This window comes from Patella vulgata, chromosome 4 (assembly GCF_932274485.2).
Source record: "Patella vulgata chromosome 4, xgPatVulg1.2, whole genome shotgun sequence".
NCBI lineage: Eukaryota > Metazoa > Mollusca > Gastropoda > Patellidae > Patella > Patella vulgata.
In genome coordinates this window covers 14,145,931-14,173,654 of record NC_065882.2, presented here as the reverse complement: position 1 = coordinate 14,173,654, position 27,724 = coordinate 14,145,931, and the positions used below count along the sequence as shown (strand labels likewise).

The following is a 27,724-nucleotide window of genomic DNA, read 5'->3' as shown; positions in this document are numbered from 1 at the left end:
ATGAAAGCCTCACTTATTACAGATGTAAGCCCGGGCTTTAGATAGGTTTTAGAACGGATTTGTTAAAAACAGAAATGGCGAAGATAAAATATCACGATTTAAAAGCCGCTGGTAAAAGTCAATGTACTGACTACCGAACAAAGTGAACTGAAATAAAATGGGGTTTAATATCCTACTGTTCTGCACCGATTGGTATAAGGAAAGCGGGCACAGTGAGCTTTGAGTGAAATTTTGCCCGGACAGCGGTACTATGGTCTACTCTTATATCGAATTCCAAATGTCAAGGGTTCTTTTACGTGCACGCCAATGTGTGCACGGTACCTCGGTTTTTCATATCATCCGAGCGACTAGACGTTGTCCCCTGCCAGGCCAACACCCTGATCGTACACGGGACTATCAGGTTTTTGCGAGTCATCGTCTTACTTACTGGGCCATCGAACAAAACACGGGAATGGGGCTTAAAACAACACTTCAGCGGGTTTTTTAGACTAACATACGAGTTTTATTTAATAGCTACTGGTAAAAGACAGCGTATCACTAACTACCCAACAAAAACACAGGAACAGGAAGGCAATGGGGTTTAACGTCTCGCCCACACGATACTTCCGTCAGTTTGAGACTAACATATGGTTATTTTTTCTAAGGGAGACTACTGCTCGGACACATTCCGCCTACTCTTTATCGAATGCCGACTTTTTTGGTCTAGAATCGAAGAATAGCGAATTTAAATTTTCTAGCGAATATTCTTGTATTTGAGATAATGAGTAAACATGCATGTATTTGAGAAATCACAAGCGGAAATGACGTCACCACGTATATATTTATTTGCCCAGGCGTAAAAAATATCACCACGGTCAACCGTTTTCAATATTTTTATCAGATGATTGTGACACGGGCCCTTTGTGGTTATACAGAACAAGATCATTGTAATGTTCAAAAAAATGTTGTAGATCAAGAAATTTTATGAATTATTTAACATTATTTACCATCAAGTCAAAAGGAAAATGATAACTGGTCTTATTCCAGTTGGCACAGGTATTCTCCCTTTAATAACTCTTTTATATTCAATTTACGTTATTAATGAATGGGTGCTGATACAAACTGTAACTTCTCGTGGGAAAACGTTCTTTATATCTACATAGTGGAACTTTAACTACTCGAAATTATGTCCGCTTAAAATTCTCAACGTGCCAGATGGTTAATGATCATTTTACCTTTTCAAATCTAGCAGAAATGAAATATAATTCGGTTTAAAGGAGCTAAATCTCTATTCTTTGGCACCAAGAAATTGACACAAATGGGTCGCAACGCATATGCTAATGTAATGTGAATGTATGTAAACTGATTTACATTCAGTCGTTTCCGTTTTTACTGTAATTTCTCATCAATTATGTTCGGCGAAGTACGCCAAGAGTCCAAATTCAATGGCAGTCTTTGGCGTCTGGTTATTCCAGTCTGCACTGGTAGTAATCTACTATTGGGTATGTTTAGCCTAGTACATCGAGTCGTTTATTACAAGTGACGCTCGAAAGCATTCTGGCACTCGATTCCTGTGCCAATTTTAAAATTTTCATTTTGTCTTAAAGTAGCTAAGTCTCTAACTCAATATCATCCAAAATCTTCAACATTTAAAACACGATTTATTTGTCAATTTAAAACAACATTGATGCTGTGATCTTACCGGAAAAGGGTGGGCTTCTGATATCCAATATTTAAGACAAAATAAATATTTTACCATTGGTACACGAATCGTGTACCATAATGCGTTTCAGCCCCAGTTCTAGCAAGAGACTAGAGGAACGAGGCTAGACATATTGCACCAAACCAAACGGCTTATGTAGACTGGAATAACCAGACACTAGGAATTTGCACTCGATTGAGACTGCTGGCTTATTTCACGGAACATAACTGATTTGAAATTAGAGTAAAAACGGAAACAATTGAATGTAAATCAGTTTATATACATTCATATTACGGTATTATATGAGTTGCGACCCACTTGTGTCAATTTCTAGGTCCCAAATATTAGCGATTTAGCTCCTTTAAATATTGGATATTAGAAGCCCATCTTTTCACGGTAAGATAACAAGTTGATTTAAATTGACCAATAAGTCGAAGTCTGTGGATGATATTGAGTTTAAGACTTGCTTCCTTTAACATTTTATATTTCGGCCCCGACCGAGCTCATGAAGACGGGTTTATGAGTTCGGTGTACCATGAAGGAAATTTTGTCCGGTCAGGGCTAAATGAAGATGGTGTAGTAGGTAGTGCGCGGATTTGTTTCTTAGTTATTGGCGGGTAGTTGTGAATTCAAGAGGGGCGGGTGCGGGGTGTTGAGAGGAGGTGGGGGGGGAGTGTATAGATCAAAACACCTGCTGTCCCGGGTTTGTATACGACAAGGAGCAGGATCGCCTGCCGTAGCTCGAGTGTTTCCTTCAACTTTTAAACCTTGTTATTGTGGACGTTACATACCCCCACCCCCAATAATACCGTGGTTCATTCAACTAAATGAAATGGCTACAGGAATCCTCTGGTCTAAGATAACTTTGGGAGGCTGTCTGTGTCATCAGATGTTTGTAGACCAACAAATATTACACGACTACGTTAGCCACAACCACGCCAAGTATTGGCTCTAATGAAAAGGTTTACAAAATTATAAATTGTATCATCTTAATGAAAGGTACAATTAATTGTACACCCTCATTCAATTAATTGTAAACGTCTGAAAAGGAATGTTTAATTGAAAAAAAGGGAGGATATTTTAATTGTCCAATTTATGATAAAACAAATATAACATATAACGGATCGTAAATTGGAGAAAAGAAGACAAAAAGCCTAACGCACACGGGCGAATTATTTCGCTTGCTGAAGCCAGATCGACAACCAGTGATGCTCTCGGATCATGGCGACGTGTGTGTGCGTAGAAGAAATTTTCTGACGACGGTTCTGGGATTATCACCGCTGATCATATGACTAGTGACTTGAGTGCTGCCATTTTGTACGAACACGTGCTATTTTTGCGCTTGCGCTGAGTAGTCAAACTTAAAAGCAATGTTCCACGGGAGATTGCTGATTATCTATCAATTGGCGTACGATTTCAGAGCGATGGGCAATTCTTTATCGATATTTGGTAACTCGTTGACAAAGGTTTATATCCGTTGCCGTCAATATAGGGGCAATTAAAAATCTCTTACAAAAGCCCAAAGAAAATCGCCCGTATGTGCTGGGCTTAAGGGTTACATGTCCTGGGAAATTATTTAGTTATTTGGCTGATAATAAAACAAAAATATCACACAAGTATGGTATAGTATCATCAGTACCATTCAACCCTTCCACAATTTAAATATAATTTCAATGTCTTGTGAGTCATTAATTTGTTTCATCAGTCACTATTCATATACAATTTACCTTTCATTGGTATAACTTTATGACCCCGCCCCTTTTCTATACCTCTGTATACCTTTGAGGTTTAGCTGTGAAATATGATTTAAATGTCTTGTTAGAGTATTTATTGGTTTAGTTTATGACAAGTGTACGACAACTTCATCACTCACCATTCATATACACAATTGAATAACTATTTTTCATAGAGTGTCTGGCATAACTTTATCCCCCCGTCCACTTTCACCCCACCCCCTTTATGTACATCTTTGATGTTTAGCTATAAATATGAAGTGATTTTGTAAGGTTTTTAATTAAAAACGTTTACTGGTGGACAAGAGGGAAAATGTCGGTCATTATAAAATGTATAGGATTTCTAAAAGGGTAGGCCTGGAAAATACTTTTAAAGTTAAATATCCTAAAAGAGTATTATTTTGGTTGATTAATTCAGTTGTATAGCGGCTTGTGTTAAAGGCCCAATACCACTCTTGTTGTAACTGAATAATATGTCCCAATCTTTATTCTGGTCAACAAATTGTACTATTTTACAATATTCCAATTAATTGATGATACAAATTTCATCTTAACACACCTAATTTAAAAAATTGGAAAAATTCAACTAAATGATTTGAAAAGCCTGACGTAAAGCTTTTCAAATGTTACTTGGATTTAAAAATATTTTTGAACCCTCTGGACAAGTAAAATAGGATTTAATGGATAATTTACACAACTTAGAATAAGGCTATTTTTTTTATTTTCTGGAGCTGTCAACCCAGCAAGAGTGTTATTGTCCCTTTAAAAAGGAATTAACGGCCAAAATGAGCTTAAATGAGGAAGTGGAGCAGGAGGATGGGGGGGGTAAAGTACAATTTGTATGTCACCGACCTGGCTAATGAATACGGACATACGAGGGAAATTTTGCCCCGACAGTGGCGTTTCCGACTCTCCTCATCGAATTCCAACTGGCTAGGGTTCTTTCATGTGTATAAGGTCGATTTTTGTCGTCCCATCCGAACGACTAGTCGCTTTTTAATTCCCAGGGTCCCAGCCTGAGCTACAGACGGAAAAATCCCTATGAACCTTCTCAGTCAACACCATGATCGAACTCGAGACCACCATCAGCGCCTTACTCGCAGATTCACCGCGATTACATGTGGCAGAATAAATAGAAAAACCAACATCTTACTGAATTTTGCAAGGAGAGTCTCTAGTCGTTCGGGTGGTGGGGAGGGGGGCGGTAAACCGAGGTTCCGTGAAAATATCGGCTTGCACATAAAAAGAACCCTTGGCTTTGGCAGTTGGAATTCGAAAATAGAGTAAACCATCGCGCCACTGCTGGGCATAATTTCACTCATCATAGCACGCTGTATGGTGTATGCCCGTCGTTATTAGCCCGATCGGTGCAGAAAAGTAGGACGTTAACCCAGATTTTATTTGTGGAATTTTGCTGAATATTTTTGTCGAGGAGGTCGGATTACGTAAGTGATTAATATCGCTGATCGAGTAAGACCCCATCTTTCACTTCAAGGGGTTTTATCTCTATAATATAAACATACTTTCATCTTTTTTACCCCTTTCAATAAGTCTGGTATGTTTAACAACAATATTTTTTCTGCAAATCGCGATACGTCATCTAGGTACAAGGTTTAGGGCGTGTTATAGGTCAAGGTCGGGGATTGGTTTTAATTTACAATTTTTAAAAAATTAAAACATATTTTGTCGTAGTTATGTAGCTAATTTAAAAGTATGATAAGACTCGTCCTGGTTTTTTTTTTATTTTCTTGGTGTTTTTGTATATTTGTGGTTCAAATGAGAAAATATTTCTTCTTACGTACATCGTGTGTTATTTCGTTAGTTGGGGGTCAAATCATGGCGTCCGCTTCCACGGAGGGTAATATCGCCAACAAACTTTAACGATAGCCATCTTAATTTTAATCTCACTCTTTGATGGACGCTCCACTGAAATGGATGCCCGCGGCCGCCACCTCTGTACCCTTTTTTGCACACCAATTGGTCGAATTATTATAAGCAGGAGTATAATAATAACGCCCGTTTTATGACCAACATAAACAATGCTATCAAGTGTTTTATTAATACAACCGGAAGCTATTCATTGACGTCAAGAACAAAATAAATCCACACTGTAAGTCACCCCATATAGTTTTCCAATTCAATTCAATTCAATTCTCAACAAAGATTCCGATATGTAAACCAGAACGGCTCTATATTATACCAGTTAATGTACGACCAACATAAAACTTTGTATGCCTGTTCCTAAGAAAATTGTGCATGGATTAACCGACTATGATTTTAATATGACGTCACAATTCCAAGATGTCTGCGATGACGCCATGCCAGGTTCTCTGGTCCATAGAACGCCGGTACCTGTTTTCGAAGTCATTGCTCTTTTATGTAAAATTAGTTGTGTAGACGGGGGATTGGATGGCCGAATGGTTAGCGCGTGCGCGCTGTATCATAAGGTCTGTTATTCAGTCAACTGGCATGGTTTCGATTCCTCGGTTGTACGTGACAAGGAGTAGGGTCTCCTGTCCAACCTCGTGGGTTTTCTCCGGGTTCTCCGTTTTCCTCCAACTGCTAAAGACCCCTACGCGCAAGCAAATTACTGAAATAAAATTGAACCATATGTTAGTCCCGAAATGACCTAGTTTGTGTCGAGCGGACGTTAAACCTAATTTCTCTTTCGCTCTCTGTTGTGTAGACCTCCTTTATGATAATATTCAAAATGTTGTAATGTTATTTATTTTACTATTGTACTGTTAGAGGTTGCTGATACACAACAGCTGTTAAATTCATTTATCATAATAATAATATATTTAAACGCTGTCTCTTTACTTAATATAATAATATTTATTGATAATACAACTACATTACTCCCTCCTAATAATATTTACAAATTTTATTTTATTATTTTTAGCTGAGAATGATTAAGAAAAGTTTTTAGACCTAAATCCCCACATCATACAATATTATCATATTTCACTCAAATTTTCAACCTCATGTTATACGTAATGTGAAATAATTCTTGTATTTGAAATTCAAGTATTGAAACGAGGCTGCACGTGGCCGCTGTTGTGAGATTACCTTAAAATGGAAATGAAATGAAATGAAATGGGGTTTAACGTCCTACTGTTCTGCTCCGACTAGGCTAATACAGACGGGCACACACCACACAGTTTCCCGGACAGCGGCGCAACGGCCTACTCTGTAATCGAATCCCAACTGCCTAGAGATCTTTTACCAGTACGCCAATGTGTACACGGGACCTCGTTTTTTTGTCCCATCCGAACGACTAGACAGCTGCCTTTGTCAGATCCTCCTTAAAATGGAATGAAATGGTAATTAAATCTCACTGACACAATACTTCTGTCATTTTGAGACTAACATGCATTTATTTTCTATGGTCACGTGTGCAATCCAACAACTATTATTGTCCACCTTCATTATTCCAAATGAAGCAGATTCATTCCAAACCTTCCAGGGGCGATTGTTCTAAACGCAGTCTGGATTGTTTTTCTTCGCGTGATATGATGTTGTGTGAACGGAACGAAGTAATAATGATATACAGTCTAATAGTAAGTGCAGGGGGACTGCACCACGCATAATTTACACAAAACAAATATATGGACAGGACACAATATGCAGAAATCACATACAAACGAACAATTAAAAAAAAGTCAATGGTTCCGGGGGCTAGCTACTGCGCTGTACAGTCCCGGGCCTGAAGTGAGGGCGTCCAAGTCGTTTAAAATACGGACATGAAAGGGAATAAAATGGAACATAAAGTTAAATGATTTCTGAACGACAGTAGGGGTCCCTTGCGCTATATTCACGTAAAAGATCCGGGCATGGAATTTGGATACTGCCCTAGAATAACAATTCTTTTCAATAATATATTGTTTACTTCCCTCATAAAAACAGTAATCAGAACAATGTTATTTTGAAACTTCGAACAAATAGTATAACAACAGTTTTGCACTAAAACAAAAAGTTCAGTGTTTCAATATATTTTATATTTCAAATACCATAGGATGGTGATGTTTGAAACTTAAGTAGAATTCCGCACTGACACGTCTCGGAAAGATTTGGTTACTTTTCAACACATTTTGGTTATTCAATCCGGACGATAACACCATCAAACCAAGGTCCCAGGGAGAAATGAAATCATACACCGAACTATTTATTTAGTTTTTCAAAATGAAAATAAATTTCCCACAAAAATCGCCATGATTAGACAAAAAATATAACCTCACAAGAATATCAGTTTTTTTTAGTTTTTACATGTGTGATCTTGTAAATATTGGAGTTTATGTTTAAACATATATTATGCAAGAGCTAAATCTGCCAATTGCACGTCTTTCTGTAGGCCTGAAAGGTTATCTAAATTATTAATTAGACATTAATTAACTTATCCAGACCATAATCAACGCTAGCTTGCGATAATTTCTGGATTAGAATCATATCTGCTGCTTAACGATCATTGATAATTAAATCAAAAAATGGATAATCGAGACTATGTGTTTTATCGTACCGACTTTAGTAATAACGATCGAGGCTAGACCCAAAATTCAATCGCTAGAATCTCGGTTCAAAGTGGATTAATTTGACTGAAATTTTCAGCAAATTGACTTTACATTATCTAGTTTTTAACCATTATAGTGAGAACTGTCAGCTTTTTATCTAATCTCCCATAATGTATCTTTAAATAATGTGTAGATTTTCTTACATACAACAGAAGTCGTTAGTTATATGAACTTTCTAAATGTTTCTTTTCTAGGTTGTTTCCACTAACCAGTGGTGCAGGACGGGGAGTCTGCCAACAAATAGCATCTAGTCGTTCGGATCTGACGTAAAACCGAGGTCCCGTGTACACGTTGGCAAATGGAATTCGACGGAGAGTAAATAGAATGGGGTTTAGCGTCCTGCTTTTTTACAGCAACCGTACTAATGAAGATGAGCATCCGCCTATTTTTCGCCGAACGGAACCTGTCAAGTGTTTTTACGTGCAAGCCAACATCTGCACGGGACTCGGTTGTTGTCCTATCCGAAAGATTAGATATTTTTCCTTGTCAGGGAAACTGCTCCACATAACGAAATGAAACGAAATGGGGTTTAACGTCTCACTGTTTTGCTCCGACTGGGCTAAGGAAGACGGACATACACTATGCAGTGTGCTATGAGGGAAATTCTGCCGGGACAACAACTGCCAAGGTATCTTTTATGTGCATACCAATGTATGAACGGGACCTCGGGTTTTCTTCCCGCCGAACTACTATTCGTTGTTCCTTTCCAGGTCCTCCGTCCTGTACCGCTGACAAGGGGAGACCACGCCGGAAAATGCAGATAATCTTTCTCCGTCAACACACGAGCCAGCGTCTTACCCACTGAGCCACTGTGGCTCCCTCCACATAACGAATAAACACGAAACATATAAATAGCTTAAACACGATTAGAAGAAGAAGGACACATTCAATATGCGCTTTTATTATATAACATGACACCATTAAACGGGATAAGTTGAATAATAGACGGGTTTTGTTTTTTTGGGAGGTAGGTGTTGGTTTGACAACATACACCCATGAATATAATATCAGTATAAATGTATTTAATATGCGCATTAACAAAATATCTTTTATAAAAAACAATAATAGACAGAAACTAAGACGGCTTGAGTTTCACTATTTGATATGGTTGAATAAATTTCAAAAACCTCTGAATGATTAAAGGAACAGTGTGACAGATTGTTCAAATATGATATAATCTAATAAGTAAAAAAAAAAGTACGATTTTAATTTTAAGATGGTCGCGATTATGCAATTAAGCTCACTCGAATATTAAAAAACTAAGCTTGGTGTAAAGATGGTTGCGATTATGTAATTAAGATCATCCGAATATTAAAAAACTAAGCTTGATGAAAAATAGAGTATCTTGTAAGAGAATTGTTGCTATATATGATATGAAATGAAATGAAATGGGGTTTAACGTCCTACTCTTCTGCTCTAACTGGACTAATGAAGACGGGCTTACGCTATACAGTGTGCTATGAGGAAAATTTTGCCCGGACAGAGGCGCTACGGCCTACCAAAGTAAACATAAAATGGTAGAATTGATTGATATATATAAGATATGGATTAAAAATGTTATATATCACCCACATGGTGCGTTATTCATTCTACTTTGAGAATAGATCTCTGTCCCGAATGGTCGCCATATTGAAAAATTAGTGTAGGCCTTAAACTATTCTGTTGGGGGCTTTAATCCGTTTCACTTCTTTACAAGACTAAATTATTTGTAAACAGGCTGCGTTAGTTTCGTATGGCTAAGTTATTATTCTTTAACATATTACACAATATTTATTTTGTAAATTGAACACAGAACAAAAAAAAATGTATTTTGTATTTATCATAATTTAAATACATTAGATTATTTTGATATTAAAAATTTTACCCCCAGGGTTGAAACTCGATCGATTTATTATGAATATCTCTTGAAAAGACAAATAACATTAACGCCTGAGGTTAAGTAACTTTTAAACTCACGTGCCAAAATACGTAATTTTTTGTGAACCGAACTTCCGCCATTAAACAAATGAAGTGGGTGTGATGGAATGGAATTTAGGAAACTCTGATTTCAATTTTATTTTGTGACAGATGAAGTAAATATATTCTGTGTTGATAATCTAATTGAAGAAAGGTTCGGCTGTGGTTTGAAATGGACCGCAACAAAAATCAGAATACTATATTTCCGTTTCCGGTTTATTGCAGTCAATTAATTTTCACGTGGACATATGTTTATCAATCGCCATTATGCTAAATGTGACATCTTGCTATTTGTCGTCATAATGCCCAACCTAGTCGGTTTTCTGTGGAATGATCTCTAGCTCATGGGAGCCACGCTGCGGAATGACCTCTAGCTTATGGGAGCCACGCTGCGGAATGACCTCTAGCTTATGGGAGCACCCACGCTTCGGAATGACCTCTAGCTTATGAGAGCACCCACGCTTCGGAATGACCTCTAGCTTATGAGAGCACCCACGCTTCGGAATGACCTCTAGCTTATGAGAGCACCCACGCTTCGGAATGACCTCTAGCTTATGGGAGCAACGATGCAACGTGACGTGACCTCTAGCTAATAGGAGCAACGATGCAGTGAGTATGGCGCTGGCTTACTAACCAATAAGTCCCAGGTCCGATCCTGGTGATGGTCAAGAAAGGTCCTCGGCATTTTCCAACTTTGTTTCCCCCTTATGGATTGTGCAGGACATAGGGGCTGACAAGGAAAACTGTCTTGCCGTCGTTCGGAATGGCACCAAAGATCGCGACTATATATACCAGTGGGACAGGGGTGGACTGAGAACGAACCTTTGCGTATGAAGGCTCAAGGGGTGGGGGGGGGGGGGGGCTAAAGAAGTTAATTTGAGACCCCTTTTAGTCTTGTATTTGATCAACTAGTAAGATTGTCAAACCCCAAATATGTACAGGTTCAGTGGTCCCTGGTCCTGGCTCGTCCCTTAAGTAAACCGTGCATTAAAAATTAGATGTCGCACATTCAAAATTAAAGGTTTGAATTTTTAGATACCGTGAAATATTATAAAAATTTTGCACTCTCATTTTAAATTATAGATAATATTTATCCCTGGTCGGTAATATTAAATGTATTTGATATCAAACAGAAACTAAATTGGATAAATTATATTATAATTTTTAAATGTCAGATATGATGAAACGTTTGAAGTGATACCATTGTGTGATTACATCAAACAACTTGTTATAATCCATCATTATCATATATATTATATATATAGCTACGTCATCTGATATATCGCTATGCCATTTGATGTGTTGAATTGATACGCGCACCATCGGATGTCGATCAAATGGGATTCAACATCCTACATGCCTGCACCAAACGGGAGAGGGAGAGAAATGGGGTTTAACGTCCACTCGACACAAACTAGGTCATTTCGGGACTAACACATGGTTCAATTTTATTTCTATAATTCGCATGCGCGTAGGGGTCTTTAGCAGTGGGAGGAAACCGGAGGACCCGGAGAAAACCCACGAGGTTGGACAGGCGACCCTACTCCTTGTTACGTACAACCGGGGATTCGAAACCACGCCAGTTGACTCAATGACAGACTTAATGATACAGCGCGTACGTGCTAACCACTAATTAAGCCACCCAACCCCCCTGCACCAAACGGACTAATGCAGACGGGAATATTTGCTCAAACAGCGGCGTTTTCGCATATTCTTTATCGAATTGCAGTCAGGTTTTTTTCTTTTACGTGCACACCAATGTGTACAGAGATATGGTTTTTTCGTATCATCCGACCGACTAGACAGTGTCCTTTACCCGGCCTATTCTTTATCGAACACCAACTTTAATATGTTCTTTTCTACATGTTGGCCAACGAGTACTCTGGCGGATCTCAAATTCCAACTGCCATGGGTTCTTTTACGTACACGACAGTGAATACACAGGCGTTGGTCCTCTATTTCTGGTTCGCTCGCCCATTCTCTTTGGTATTAGGACAGGAGACTTTTTGATTCGACAGATGTGCCAGAATAAACCAAAGAACATCTGATTTTTTATAAATATCTCGTCCAGCGATTCCCCAAACCCTTTCCAGTTCTTTTCACACAGGTTTCATCACTTTAAATCACTTACATTTACATTATCAAGCAATTATTTATCGAGTGGTTATTTCCATTAAAAGTATGGCAGATTTGGTATATATGGAACGTATAGACGCCCAATCTTACTAGAAAAGTACTGGATTACCCGAAAAACACCCATGGGGGAAGCACTGGGCAAAATGTCAGGGTATCACTAACTGGTAACCCGACGGCTTATTGTCTACCAGCCTGATTTAGGGAGCGGTTGTTATTTCTTGATCGAATGGTTAGGCGGTTTTCGGAACATTGAGGAGTGTACACGTATAGTAAATGGACAGTAAATAATGACAAATACATTCTGAAAAAATGGGCCCTCCCTCAATCAAGTTAGGTGACAAACATGGCTTCTAAAAATATAGTTTTTATAGCTTGGAGTATCTCCTCGCGGATACAAAGTTTTGAGAGGGATTTGAAGCAAATATTTGATAGATTAATTAGTTCGAATATGTTTTTAGACTAAATATGTCATCAAATGACACAGTTTGTACGCGGGAAGTATCTTTAAAAAATGACCTGCGTCGTAGTGTAATAAACCATAGTAATTGTTATCCATAAATAGTCTTTTAATTGATTATGTTCCACTTATTAAATATCATTCGAAGATTTTATTTGAATGTTTCCTGTCGATGAATTTGCACTGAAGTATTTAACAGGAAATGATGAATTTACATAACTTTGTTTAACGTGTCCTGCTCTCTGATTTGTTTATTTAAGTATTAAATTTAATTATGCTTTTAACAATCGAGGATTTATTTCAGGAAACTGCCATTTCTTGAATTTTCATAATGCATTAACGTCATTATTTTACGTCGTATTATTTCACTTCCGGCTGTTGCATGACAACCATCTGGTTTGGAGGATATGCAGGGTGAAGGTCACATGCAAGATGTATCCAAATTGTCTGAGTTTGTTTATCATTAAAAATGATTTGATTGTTATTGTGAATGGCGTCTGCTAGAAATATGTTAAAGTTTACACTCACCGCTAAATTCCCACAGAGTAATAGAAAGCAGACGAGGGGTAATGGCGTGACACATCTGAAAGAAGAAGAAAAAAGGGATGAATAGAAAATGCACTTATAAAACCCAGTGAATAAATAAACGAAATAGGCCTATTATCTTCTATTTCCTAATACACAGCAATTTGGTATTTAGTGGATCGGCGTGTTGGGGTGAAGGTAGGTGACGGGACCACCCCTACCCCCCCCCCCCCCCCCCGTGAAGCAAACCTTGATAATTGGAATTCGAATTAAGAGCACATCGTAGAGTCTCTATTCAGATTAAGTTCGCTCATAGCACGATGTGTGGCATATGCCCAGTGGGTGCATAAAAGTAGGACGTTAAATTCGATTTCATTTCATTTTTTTGTTTACTTGCAAATGTGGTATTAAAATGTGGTATTTTAGGGTAAAGCACTCTAAAAGATCTGGATATCAATTTCGGTAGGTTTGCGAGAGGCTTTCACACCCCATTCAATATTAGTTTCAGACAGTTCAATGTACAACAATTGAATGAGGTTTAACGTCTCTCCAAAGGTTTACTTCAGCCATCTTGAGACGGACCAATGGTATTTTAGAGTTCTCTGGGTTTAGTCCCAATCTGATTAAAATACAGATCTATATTTACTTTCGTTTTTTTATACTTTCGATGGCCTGCACTACATGAAGATCTGACAAGTTATAGTGGGAGTTCACGTCAGGGGTCAAAAGAGCGGCTTTTGACTTATGACGTCTGATATTGATTAATCAATCAGCATTGACGTTTCTAGGGGTTTACGAACAGTTCAGCGCAGAGAACGCCAAGAAGTCGCGGTAACAGACCTTTTCATTGGCTAATTCTCCACATCAATAAGTTCCTAGTGTAGTAAAGACAATTAAAACGAAATTTTGAACTATAAAAAACGAAACGAATAGGATTTGTGTTTTAATCAGATTGGGTTTAGGAAAGGACAGGAAGGGGGGTTCGATTTCTTACACAATTTATCTGTAATGCAGGTCGTTACCAATAACAAACGGAACGTAGACTTGGTTTGTTTTCGAAGTTATGTAAAAAGTCACACTGCTTGTACAAGAATGCAGAAAAATTTAAAAGCAAGCAGATCCGCGGAGATTGGTGGGAAGGGGCCAGCTGGGACAAGTGCCCAATAGTCACATAAGTATCAAGTGTTTTGATGAGGTGTGCCCAACTGAGGAGGGTGTTGTAGTGGAATTTAGTATTGGATCTGGCAATGCCCAAGGAACCATTCTGTGGACGTTAATTACTGTTAAACCGTGACATAACAGTTCATAAAATCAGCCTAATAAATTCAATGTTTATCTTTTCACTCTGTGACACACACAAAAAAACCACAAATAAGTATTATAAACTGACTCTAAAAGTTACATTATATTCGTTTGGGGGCTCGGGGCGGCTTTTTGCCCCTGGGTCCCGCCGGTCTCGTCTTTTCTTTTGGCAGTGAAAACAAGGATTTAACGTTCCTGACTTTTATTTACTCCCCGACCTTTCTGGAAGAAAGTTGTGTGTAAAGAGTAAGTGTTGACTTGTCGTGTATACTATATAATTCATGTTTTACTGTTAAAATCAACATGTCTGTTATATAGACGACGCTGCCATCTTACTGCCTCTTTATATACATACTAATCATTCTACTTTATACACTCTGACGTAATCTTTATACATACTAATCATTCTACTTTCACTTTATTCACCCTGACGTAATCTTTATACATACTAATCATTCCACTTTCACTTTATACACCCCTGGCGTCATCTTTATATACATACTAATCATTCTACTTTCACTTTAAATACACCTAACATATCGATCACTTCTTATCAACTTACTTATGGGAACTATCGAAAAGTGATATTATTATTCCGGGGTGGGGGGGGGGTAGTACAGTGTTATTTCAATTGCGTATCGGGGTCTTTAGCTGTGGGAGGACACACCTTACGAAAGCTCCCCACCCCCAATACAAAGCTAACTGATGTGGTGATACACACAATTCTGTGGAATTTAATTATTTTAAACTAATCGACCTAATACGAAAATCTGATGGTAAATATTTCATGTGTGTAGCTGTCATATTTCTTCAAAACACCTGTTATGTCCTTCTGTTCTGGACCAACCATACTAATGAAGAAGAGCATACATCATGCAATGTTCTATAGGGGACATTTTACCAAGTCAGCGGCGCTACAGCCTGCCCTTCTTTCGATTTCCAACTGTTAGCGGACCTTTAAAATATATATCTGAGCTCGTCATTCAAAGAAAAATCACAGACAATATTATATTTTTTAAATATTTCCACTTCCCGCTTGGTAAAAGGACGTATCATTTCATTCAAACAACAATCATTTCTCTGTTCGGAATTCAGTAGGTATGTTCAACTTGTCGATCACCTGTATAAAGCGCTGTACCTCAAGTGTCAGATGAGCCGCCTCTTTTATTGAATTTCTCTACCAAGGTTTCATATATCAAGAGTTTTGTGGGCTGCCTGCTGAATCAAAGGACACAAAGCATTTATAATCGTTACATCTCCAAACACCTCAAACTTGTCCACTTAACTTCAACTTAACTCGAGAAATTCTTCTCATTTCTAAAGATTGGGTAACAGTCGATGTTAGAACGTGACTAATCGTATCTTGATAAATTCCATCAAGTCTGCCTGTCTGAGGTTTTTTTTTATTGTTTTTTATGTGACGAATGAAGAACGGAAGCATGTTTGTATTGAACTTAAACTTACAGTCACAGTGCGCCCGAATGTTCAATAAACATATGTGTTAAATTTAACGAAAACAAGTACCATAACTCTGGCAGCAATTATCGGAAAAGGCTTTACATTCTCATGACCTTAAACACTGTGTATAAATGTAACGTCAATCGGGTGATCACTTTGGTCCACAGAGCGTCCACAAGTGATCAAGGGCCATAACTCCAGCGGTAATTATCGGAAATTGTTGAAAATCTCTATCTCATGACTTTAAAACACTGTGCGTAAATGTAAAGTCGGTCGGGTTATATCTTTATCCCCTAGAGCGTCCACAATGTGAGCGTATAACAAGAGTAAAAAATTGATACTATCTTGGCCTTGGTGTTGATGGATAGAATATCCTTTAGTGGTCGATGGACAAGTCTAAAATTAAAAAACTACAGGTGCCGGTGCAAAAAATAAATAGAAATTAATGTGATCTTAAGATGACCTTAATTTACTTTAGGGTAGGTGCAGGAAGTTAAACCTCATTTTATTTCATCTACTTTACTTTAAGATTTTAATAATCTTTGAACCAGTAGGTTTTCTTATATTATGACCACTTATTATTGTGTATGGTCTGAAATCCCTTTAGTCTGGAATGAAATGAAATGGGGTTTAACGTCGTACTGTTCTGCATCGACTTGGTTAATGAAGACGGACATACGTCATACAGTGTGCTATGAGGGAAATTTTGCCCGGGCTGCGGCACTATAGCCTACTCTTATATCGACTTCCAGCTGCCAAGGGATCTTTTACATGCAAGCTAATGTATACACGGGACCCCTACGCGCAAGAAAATTAATGAAATAAAATTGAACTATATATTAGTTCCGAATTGACCTAGTTTGTGTCGAGTGGACGAGTGGACGTTAATCCCCCCCTCTCTCTCTCTCTCTCTCTCTCTCTCTCTCTCTCTGTGGTAATTTACAAACTTCCACATTTACCAAATACATGGTTTGAAGACCCTAATTCGTAAATTGGTTGACTACCAAATGACATTTGTTTACAGTAAGTGTCGTTATATATAGAGAGAATATTGCAAGTAACGAAGCTCAAATTGATAGAATTTCTAAATTAATATACATATTCAACAATTAGTCTGATTAAAAGGTTGTTTAATGTCGACAAATAATTCTGGTGTGAAAAGACTTATTGGCATGATTTGTAAACCAGCATTTATAAACAATTTATAAACCAGCATTTATTCATGGACTCCATGGCAGATGTTTGAATCGGGAACCAGTCCCTAAGCGCCGCTTATCGTGTTCTTGTTGCTCTTGGGGGCGACATTTTTCGAAAAAAAAACTAGGCATAATTCTGCATGGCTTGGCTGACTGCGAATTTTGATATATCATAATTCCAAGATGGCGGAGATGACTGAATGCTCGATTCCGGGTCCATATAGTACTCTGACTGTAATCCATCTAACTTTGTAGAATAAATTGTATTAACACATAGGTAAAACGATAAGGTTGGCATCAGTTGGGTGTGGTCTGAGACATAGTTGATATTTGACCTGTGTGTGTGACCTCTGTGTTAGCCGGGTGCTTAAAAACAAGTCGGTGGGTATTAAATGATATAGATTTACAAACCCTAAACAAGTTAAAGGGTCTGGATACTCAAAATAGTGATTAGAAAGGTACTAAAAAATAGTACTAATCCTGCAGTATGTCAATAGGCACAACTGTGTCTTTAGGCCTGGGGATAGGAGGTGCGAATGACTATCAGTCATGTCTGGCTTTTCTAGCAGGTTACTATGAGAGAGAAAAAATGTCTGCGTTATCTCCCTTGGTGGAAATTGACCTAAACCCCCAAAGTAGTAGTTGTTGTGATAATGCAGTTACCTGGAATGCGGCATTTCCACCTACACTTTACGTCCCAGCAATCGTGTACACGGGACCGTGGTTTATCGTCCCACTCGCAACGACACACGCCCTTGGGGAAACCATTTCTGGAAAATCCCGAGGAACTTTCTCGGACAAAAACCGGGATGTGACTCGAGACCTCCTGGATAGCGAGTCAGCGCCATACTCACTGAAGAACCGTACCTCCGTCCTGGGAGGGTCAAGTGGCTTTTATATTTTATAGATTGTCACATTTCAGGGTTTAATTTGCATTTATAAATTGTGCGCCAACCAGGAGATCCAAAGTAGACCCAGGTGTTGGTCGAGGAAGTTTCATTGTAATTTTCCGGACTGGTGGCCCCTTGTCAGTGATGCAGGAAGAAGGGCCTGACAATGAACAGCGTCAATCATGACAAGTTGGCGTGCACGTAAAAGGTCCCATAACAGTTCGAAATAAGAAAAGCCAGGATAGCACCGCAGTCAGTGTAGAATTTCTTTCATGCAACACTGTATAGCCGATGCCCGTCTACATAAGCCGGATAGTACGTTAAACCCCATTTCATTTCTTTTTTTAAAAAAAAGGGACTGCTTCTTTAATATAGAAAAATCCCGGAAATTCCACCACCAGTCGCCAGCCTTCTAACTTCTAACATTACACCTGTTCTACATAATGTAAATCACACCAAAATATGAAATCACTTAAAACATATACCAGCTTTTCTTTAACTAATGTTTATAGATTTTGACCCTTGACCCCAGGGAGCGTGCCGGAATGTGGTTTATGAACTTGTAATCATAAGTGGTTGTTTGGTGTCCAATTTTCTCAACAAGGGGCAGATAAATCTTGCCCAGCTGACTCAAGGCGCTATTAGATATTGTTATTTTACACTTGTGTATTGTTGAGTAATAAAGGAACATTGTGGGAAGAAAACATCTTCGCTTGTAAGCTGGGTAAAAATTCAGATCTAGATTTCGTTTCGTGTTTTATTTCTTCTATAATGTGCACCTGGCCACGTCATTATTAGTAAAGGTGATTGAGTTTGGGACCAATACCCAATATTATCTTGCAACCCCGAAGGACATCGATTCGAGAATGATGAAAGGACGACTGGTCGATCACCCTTATGACCAGAGACTCAGTGATTAAAAAAATGCAAAATATTCCGAGGATCTATCCCGGTGTTGATCGAGAACGCCCCGGGTGTTTTTTCCAGAGTGGTGTTCCCTTGGCAGTGGTGCATGGTGGAAAGTCTGGCAAGGAACAGCGTCTAGTCGCTCTGTTGGGACGAAAACTCCAGGCCCCGTGTACACGTAGGCGTGCATGTGTGAGTGAGAGGGGCGGGGATAACGTCCACTCGACATTTTGGGACCAACATATGGTTTAATTTTATTTCAATAATTCGCTTGCGCATAGGGGTCTTTCGCAGTGGGAGGAAACCAGAGGACCCGGAGATAACCAACGAGGTTGGACAGGCGACCCTACTCCTTGTCATGTACAACCGGGGAATAGAAATCACAGACCTTATGATAACAGACCTTATGATATAACACGCATGCGTAAATCATTCGGCCATCCAACCCCCCGTGTCCATGTAAAAGAACGCTTTTTCAGTTCGTGTAAAATGTACCTCATAGCACACTGGATGGCATATGACCGTCCCCATTAGTACGGTTGGCACAGAAACGTAAGACAACGTCATTTTCTTTCATTGCATTCATCATCGGCTAGAGTTATATTTTTTCTTTGGTGGAATGTCCCTTAAAAACTTTAACCCACATAACAATATGTCGAGTTTTGTTTTTGTTCATTTTAAACTATTGAACATGTAGTAGAAACCGGATCCTATCTTAAAAACATGATTTTATAATAACACGAACCGGATTGAAAACATGTCCGTATTTTGTAGGGATAACAGAGGTTTGTAATATCAGACGACCCCAGGTCAAGTCACAATGCAAGCCGAGTAACGACTTAATCAGAAAAAGCAAAATGTTCATATTTTATAGTAATATTAGCAGTGAGTAATATCCGATGACCTCCCCGGGTCAAACTGCAAGGTAGTCGTTTAATGACTTGATTAAAAAAGGGAAAGGAAATGGGAGTTAATGTTATACTGCGCTGTAGTCCCAGGCCTTGTCTGATACAGCTTTCACTCAAACTGAAAACAAACCCACAACAAGGGAGACAATCCACAACATGGAGTAATTTCCTCAAACATTCTACTGTTAGTCCAAAAATGGCCGAGTTGGTGTTGAATAGGCATTAAACCACATTTAATCTCTCTCGTGCCACCGATAACCAGCTTTCGCATAATTAGGCAACAAGAAATTCGAGTTTTAAATGTAACGAAATGGGTTTTAACGTCCTACCATTCTGTACCAACCGGGATACTTAAGACGGGCATACACCATGTAGTGTTCTTTGAGCACAAGATTTCTTTTACGTACACGCCAACGTGTATACGGAACATTGATTTGTCATCCCATCCGAACGACTAAACGCGGCACCATGACCGACAAATAGAAAACCACGCTGGAGAATCCAGTGGATACTTTCTCAGCCAACACAGGGGTCGGACCCGATACCCCTTGGTTAGTGAGCCAGTGCCTAGCCTATTGTGACACCTTGCTTGGTTCCAAGTCTGACTTTTACTATATCACGACACCGTGAAGATGAAAAGAAAGTCTCCAGTCGTTCGGATGGGACGAAATACCGAGGTCCCGTTTACATGAATAAGAACCGTTGGAAGTTGGAATTCAACGAAGAGAATGAAATGCCGATGTCAAGCCAAATGTCGTGAAATGAAATGAAATGAAATAAAATGGGGTTTAACGTCCTACTATTCTGTTCTGCTCCGTACTGATCTAATGAAGACGGACATACGCCATAGAGTGTGCTATGAGGGAAATTTTACCCGGACAGTGGCACTACGGCCTACTCTTATGTCAAGGGATCTTTTACGTGCACGCCAATGTGTACACGGGACCTCAGTTTTTCGTCCCATCCGACGACTAGACAGCTGTCCTTGTAGTGTACTAAGTATACATGTCCCTCACATAGGACACTGCATGGCAGATGTCCTTTGTTTGCCCGACTGGTGCAAGACAAAGTAAGACATTAAACCCCATTTCATTTGATTTTTGTGAAGCTGAAACATGCCCATATTCTATACCGTATTGTATTAACCCTAACGTTCGCAATATCAGATGACCTCAGGTCAAATTCAGAAATCAAATATCATAAATGTTTATTCCGGAGTTGTAAAAAACTCTTTAATTTAATTTTTTCTAAAGACAACCCTGATTTTTAACCTTTAAATTGACGAGAGCACGTGTTGTCAAGACGAGAGCCGTTCAAAGAACAACAAATAACTGAAGAGAATAATCGACAACAAATTATTTGACACGCTCTTTGAAAATTTCAAGATGGCAGAAGAAACGCCATGTGACATTTGTAGATATATTTGTTGAGTCGCATAATTCGAGTTTTTTACTGAAAGCTTCGACTCTTTGATCGAGACTTACACCTAGTATATCTGTTAAAGATACATTCCCACGAACGTATGTACACGGTAGTTATATGTATATCCAATAAAAGTATGGAACATTTGGTATATAAGGAACGTAGAGACACACAATCTTAATAGAAATATACTGGATTCCCAATAAAAGTATAGCACATTTGGTATATTATATGGAACGTAGAGACACACAGTCATAATAGAAATATAATGGATTCTCTAAAAACAAAATACCCGTGGAGCGCAAACGTGACAAAAATGTGAGGGTAATAATATATTCCCAAAAGCCAGCCTGTCTAATCCGGGCCGTAACTAGTTCAGAGCAACGACTGGGGCGGGAAGTGTTCTCAGAGGTCGGACGGGGGGGGGGAGGGACTTTTTGCAGCCCCCCCTTAGTTACGGGCATGTTCTCCTCCAGTGACGTAAGGCGCACTTCTTATGTGTTGATCTAATGTCTAACGTTTGTGGGAACATTGAGAGAATTAAACGTTCAGCGGACTCGGCGATTAAACGGCGGAAAAAGACGTTGACAGAGAATAATCCCAGAATTTCCTTAGGCTTCCATATTTATGGTAAATTGACAGGGACTAACGATAAATACAAGCTTAGGTGTAATCTCCCTCAATCATGTCACCTGACAAACGGGGCTTCTTGCTGCATACTGTAGTTTTCTGCCTATTAAAATGTCTCGATAGCGATTTAACGCAAACGTTTGATGGATAATTAGTTTAAATATGTTTACAGTCCAAATATATTATCAAATCACTCAGTTTTTACGTCGGAAGGTATCTTTAAAAGATTTATTTTACTTTTCAAAGTGAATTATCAGAGACAAAAATGCGAGTAGTATTGCACTTTGTGTCCGTTTGACATTCGTGTTACCGGTAAAAACTCTTTTTTTATTTTTGTAACATGCATTAAGACATTTTTAACATTAATACATAACATGTGAACAGAGGGGTGAAGAAACCAATCTCCCTGGCGACAACATGTGACCCCGGGGTCAAATTATAACTGTGTAGTTTATAACAATTGGAAAGGTAGACGGTTAAACTTTTTATATATACATCTACATTAAGGTGTGTCGGTGGTAGAATCCGGGTTAAAATGCTCAGGAAACTATGAACCCTTTTAAAAAAAACGAAACATGCTTTGATTCTCCTCGATCTTTAAAAGGACATTAGCGCCATGGAGGTCTTCATCGGTTTATATAAAAAGTTCGACATCCCAGTGATTTCCAGCAAGCTTCGTCAAGTTGTGGTATGAACGGATTCCGGTGATGCACGGTAGATTCCGGTGATGCCCTAACGCTTACCCTAACCCTAACCTACAATCCCGCCTACAATCACGTGTCCTAACCTTATTTTCATCTCAGCGACCTTGACGAGAATTGAGCTAGCCTTAACAAATAGGGGGATCACGTGGCTAAGTGGGTAAGACACTGGCTCGCTAGCCTGGAGGTCAGGTGGTTTCCCCTTTTCAGTGATGCAGGACGGAGGGTCTAACAAGGACAGTTGTCTAGTCGTTCGGATGGTACGAAAAACCGAGGTCCCGTGTACACATTGGCGTGCACGTAAAAGATCCCTTGGCAGTTGGAATTCGATATAAGAATAGGCCATAGCGCCGCTGCCCGGGCAAAATTTCCCTCATAGCACACTGTCTGGCGTATGCCCATCTTCATTAGCCCAGGTTAGGAAGAACAGTAGGACGTTAAACCACATTTCATTTCTTAACAAATAGATCGAGCCGTCCTAATCGTACAAACAGAATCGCCTTTGAGTCAGTGTAAGATTTATCTGCCCCTTGTTGAGAAAATTGGACACCAAACAACCACTTACGATTACAAGTTTATAAACCACATTCCGGCACGCTCCCTGGGGTCAAGGGTCAAAATCTATAAACATTAGTTAAAAAAAGAAGGTATATATTTTAAGTGATTTCATATTTTGGTATGATTTACATTATATCGAACATGTGTAAAGGTAAAGTTAGAGACGATTTGCGAGTCTATGGTAAACGACGACAGAGGGTGGGTGGCCGAATGTTTTTGCTCTTGTTGGGTGGCGGGTGAATGGTTTTACGCGTGTGCGTTGGGTCATATGGTCTGTCAGTGATTCAAGTAGCGTGGTTTCGATTCTTCACTTGTACGTGACAATAAGTAGGGTCGCCAGTCCAACCTCGTATGTTTTCTGCGGTTTCCTCTCACCGCTGAAAACTTTTGGTATATTTATTTCTATTTTGATTTTATGTTTTGTCTGCATGTTTATGTAATATGTTTGTAATTATATTTTCAGTGTTTGGGGTTATGTTTGGTTTTGTGCTTTGGCTTGTTCCTCATTTGTTGGCGCATGCGCTTCAAAAATCTGTTCTTGAAATACATCCAAATTATGTATATCGAGTCCGAGGATTGCCGATTGACTCTTCGTGTGCAATTTATTCATACTTTTACAGCCCGTGAAAGTTCTGGCCCATGAATGAAGCGCGGCATCGTAGAATTAACATCTAACATGATATTTGGCACAGCTGAGATGTAACAAGTCAATCTCCGAGCGCGGAATACTTCTAACTCATATTGATACATTCTACAATCTGGCTAAAGATATCACACCCGTCCTAACATAGAGGTCAAATGCAGAGGTCAATCATGAACAATGTTCCGACCCACACCCAATAGATACCAAGGCTATTCATTTACACATAACTCAATACCTACATTTGTTATATCCCGCTTGTAGTAAAAATACAGAGAAACGCATACCACCTGGTACGAGAGATGGAGAGAGAGAGGGGGGGAGAGAGCGCGGTTGAATATATTTATTTTACGCCGAAAATAGTCACAACAACCGGGTTCGCTTGGGAAGATTAACGTCCACTCGACACGGAGCAGGTGATTTCGGAACTATTTGGCAGTGGGAGGACAGGCGACCCAATACTCCTTGTCACTACATGCTGGGATTCAAAACAACGCCACAATGGCAGACCTTGTGATCTAAAGCGCACGTTTTGGAACATTGCCCCCCCCCCCACACACACACACACACACACTGCCCCCAGTATTCCTACCGGGTTGTGCAAGAAATGGAATTGGGTGTAATATGCTACTTTTCTGAAATCAACTCGTTCGGCCAATGAAGATTGGCATACAGTCATGGGTTCTATTAAATGCACGCTACCGTGTGTACGGGATCTCTATTTTGGAACCATCGTATCGACTTTAGGGTTGTTCCTTTTCTGCACCACGGACAAGGGGACGCCACTCAGAAAAATCCCAAGGAACTTTGTAGCTAGCACCTGAATCAGAACCCTGAACTGCTGCTTAGCGAGTCAACGGCTCTGTGACTTTCACGTAAGTAAAACCCATTTCATAAGAAGTGTGTTCCGGAATTTGAGCAGGGGAGGGTCCGGGGTGCAGACAATGCCAATGGAGAATTTGATCAAATCAGAATCTCTGAGGCAATATTTCAGCTCATTTAGGTGCACACATGTACTGGAACGCGTTTGTTAATTTCTGTTCTATCCTCCTCGAGATTATTACACGGTTATAGGCCTACATCAGGTATGTTTGGAAGAAAAGGGCCGACATACCTCCCACTACTGGCAACAATCTCTATCAGTCAGTAAGGTGCGTGTTTAGTCTAGGGACCAAATTACACCAATAATCTAACAGCCAATCTAATAATAGTATCATATAATATTATTTGCAGCAGTCGGCGTCGTTATACAACACGGAAATAAAAGGAGTTGAACTTCTGGCATGAAGGTCAGACCAAGAATTAGTTCGAGGTAGAAAATAAACATTAAATAAATGATAGGTAATAATTCTGTTGGTTTGTTCAGTCTGTATTTCTATCTAAAGTTGAAAACCAGAAAGAGTAACCTATCTTGGTTGTTGTGACTATTTCTGGCGATAATTTAGTTCATTTCTCCATGATCTCTCCCTCTTTTGGATGTTTCCCCCAGCCCTGCCCTCTCTCTCTCTCTCTCTCTCTCTCTCTCTTATCTGAAGATCTGGGCCCTGTTTCACGAAATTTTAACTAAGATAAAATACAAATTTTAGAAATTTGATTGGATAATATTAGACTGATTGTAGAGCTTAGCCAATCAAAATTGAAGTATCTACTAAAATTTGGATTTTATCTTTAGTTAAAATTTCGTGAAACAGGACCCAGTTGGTTGAACCTTTTTTTTCTATTTTAATCTAAATGTTCTTAATGCACTCCAACGTGTTTTGTTCCAATTCACAATTAATTTTTACGTTCTTTGTATTTTTATCTTTAATGACTAATCTTAGTTAAAAATAGCGTATAGAACATAAAAACCGGGCTTGTTCTGTATTAATTGAAATGTGTTGTTGAGTCTATATCTGATAAGATTAATATCAGATAATGTCTACCATAGGGTTGATTATTATTGCCGTGTTTATTTAAACTGAATTAAACCCGTATTGTTTCAGTTGCCATATGTTCATAATCTCAGACTTTTTGCAGTTGTGTGAACTGTACGAAGGTTTCAAGCCCACCGTCGTCGATTGCTATGGGCTGGGGTGGTAGGGGTGACATGCCCATGGAGCTGGCAAGGCAAATAGTCTATAGTCTTTCGGGTAGAATGGAAAACACGCGAGCCCGTGTACAAAATGTACCGTGTCCGGGAAAAGCCACTGGATAAAACTGTACCGCTCCCATTGTACATGTAACCATAGAGTTTAATCCCGGTTTTGGCCAAGAAAGTTCCTATTTGTTTTCCCGCCTTCTTTCCTGGTGTTAGTAGTGCAGGGCTCTAGTCGTTCAGAAGGGACGTAAAAATGAGACCCATCCGTGTAATCGTTTATATTCACTTTAAAGATACCTTAACAGTTGAAATCCGATGAAGAGTAGGCGGACACACCTCTGCCCGGGAAAAATTTCCACCAAAGGACACTGCATTGCGGATACCCGTGTTCATTAATCCCGTGGCGGGGTGGGTGGGGTTGAGAAAAGTAGGACGTTAAGCCCAGTTCCATATGGTTTATTTATGTAAAGTTTATCTATCCCCGTAATAATAATACGCACCTTTCTAATCGATTACTATATTAATCTGTATCTCCAGATCTAAGTATTGTTTATTTAAACTTATAAAGCACCTGTATTTGTTTAAACGAATGATAAAACAATCAATATTTGTTTATACTTAGTCTCTGCTTATATATTTGAATATATTGTTAACCCAGGAACTGGCCTTCAAGCGCTACTCATCTTGTTGTTGGGGTCACGGTGGCTAAGTGAGTAAGACGCTAGCTCGGTAGCCTGGAGGTCGCGGGTTCGCTCCCGGTGTTGGCCGAGGGAGTTCCTCGGGTTTTTCGGCGTGGTTTCTCCTTGTCAGTGGTGCAGGACGTGGGCCTGACAAGAACATTTGTCTAGTCGTACACATTGGCGTGCACGCAAAAGATCCCTTGGTAGTTGGAATTCGATATAAGAGTAGACCATAGCGCTTTGTCCTGGCAAAATTTCCATCATAGCACACGGTATGGCGTATGCTCGTCTTCATTAGCCCAGTTGGAGTAGAACAGTATGACGTTAAACCCCATTTCATTTTACATGTACTTTGTTGTTCTTGGAGACGACGCTCTTCGAAAAAGGCCTAAGGCTCTGCCAATTCAAGTACGATCGACACGAATCTTGGTATGCTTGTTCATTGGACAATTGCGCATAAATCGCCGAACTTGGGTATTTGATCTGACATAACAATTCCAAGATGGCTGCGATGACGTCATACTGGTTCCTGGTTCATATTGTATACGTTCATACTTGTTTTTATATTTATGCGTATCATAATCTCTCTTCGCATGTATATAATCATCAAGATATCTAGTTATAGTAGAAATGTCGCACTAGATAAATTAACCATATACTATTACAGACCACCCTGGTACCTATCCGGTTTATATCAGCTGATATCTTCCCAATAGACGTGACATTTCATGTATTGTATTCTATAGTCAAATATACATAACATTGCATTCATAATTCATAGTCTACAGCTAAGTCCATTCATAACATTGAACTCATTGTATTTCATAACATTGAACTCATTGTATTTTATAGCCAAGACCATTCATTCAAATACATCCAATATCTTTAAAAGTGTTTGTTTTTCTCTTGAACCAGGCATCGAGTTTGTGAATATTATACTCCCGTATTGAAATGCCCGTGTATTGTAATAAACAATTATCGATTAATCATTGAGATAACGGTTAATTGAAACCCCGATGGGAGAGATTTTACTCGATAAGCACAAAATGACTATTCGTATTTTTGTCTTCATTTCAACATGTATTTCAATGGCCATCTTTAATATTTCACCATATTTGTCGACATCTTAACTTCTGTATGAATTTATAAACAAGACACCATTAGTCATATTTTCCTTATTGATGTTCAAAGAATTTATTTTCCAATTTTTTAATGTTATGAATCCGATATTTTGTGGTTTGAGGGCCTTTTCTTTTGTTTAATATTTGCAGCTCACATCATTTATTATTAACTATATTTA

General features: G+C 39.0%; 1 protein-coding gene across 1 annotated transcript in view; it reads right to left on the bottom strand.

Moving 5' to 3' along the window:
• Nucleotides 1–27,724, bottom strand: part of LOC126819189 (thrombospondin type-1 domain-containing protein 4) — a 147,105-nt gene that overhangs the window by 77,965 nt on the left and 41,416 nt on the right. Inside the window, exon 2 of the mRNA XM_050547089.2 lies at nucleotides 13,060–13,114. Within this exon, the coding sequence (XP_050403046.1) occupies nucleotides 13,060–13,114 (55 nt within the window). The remainder of the gene's footprint in view (nucleotides 1–13,059; nucleotides 13,115–27,724) is intronic.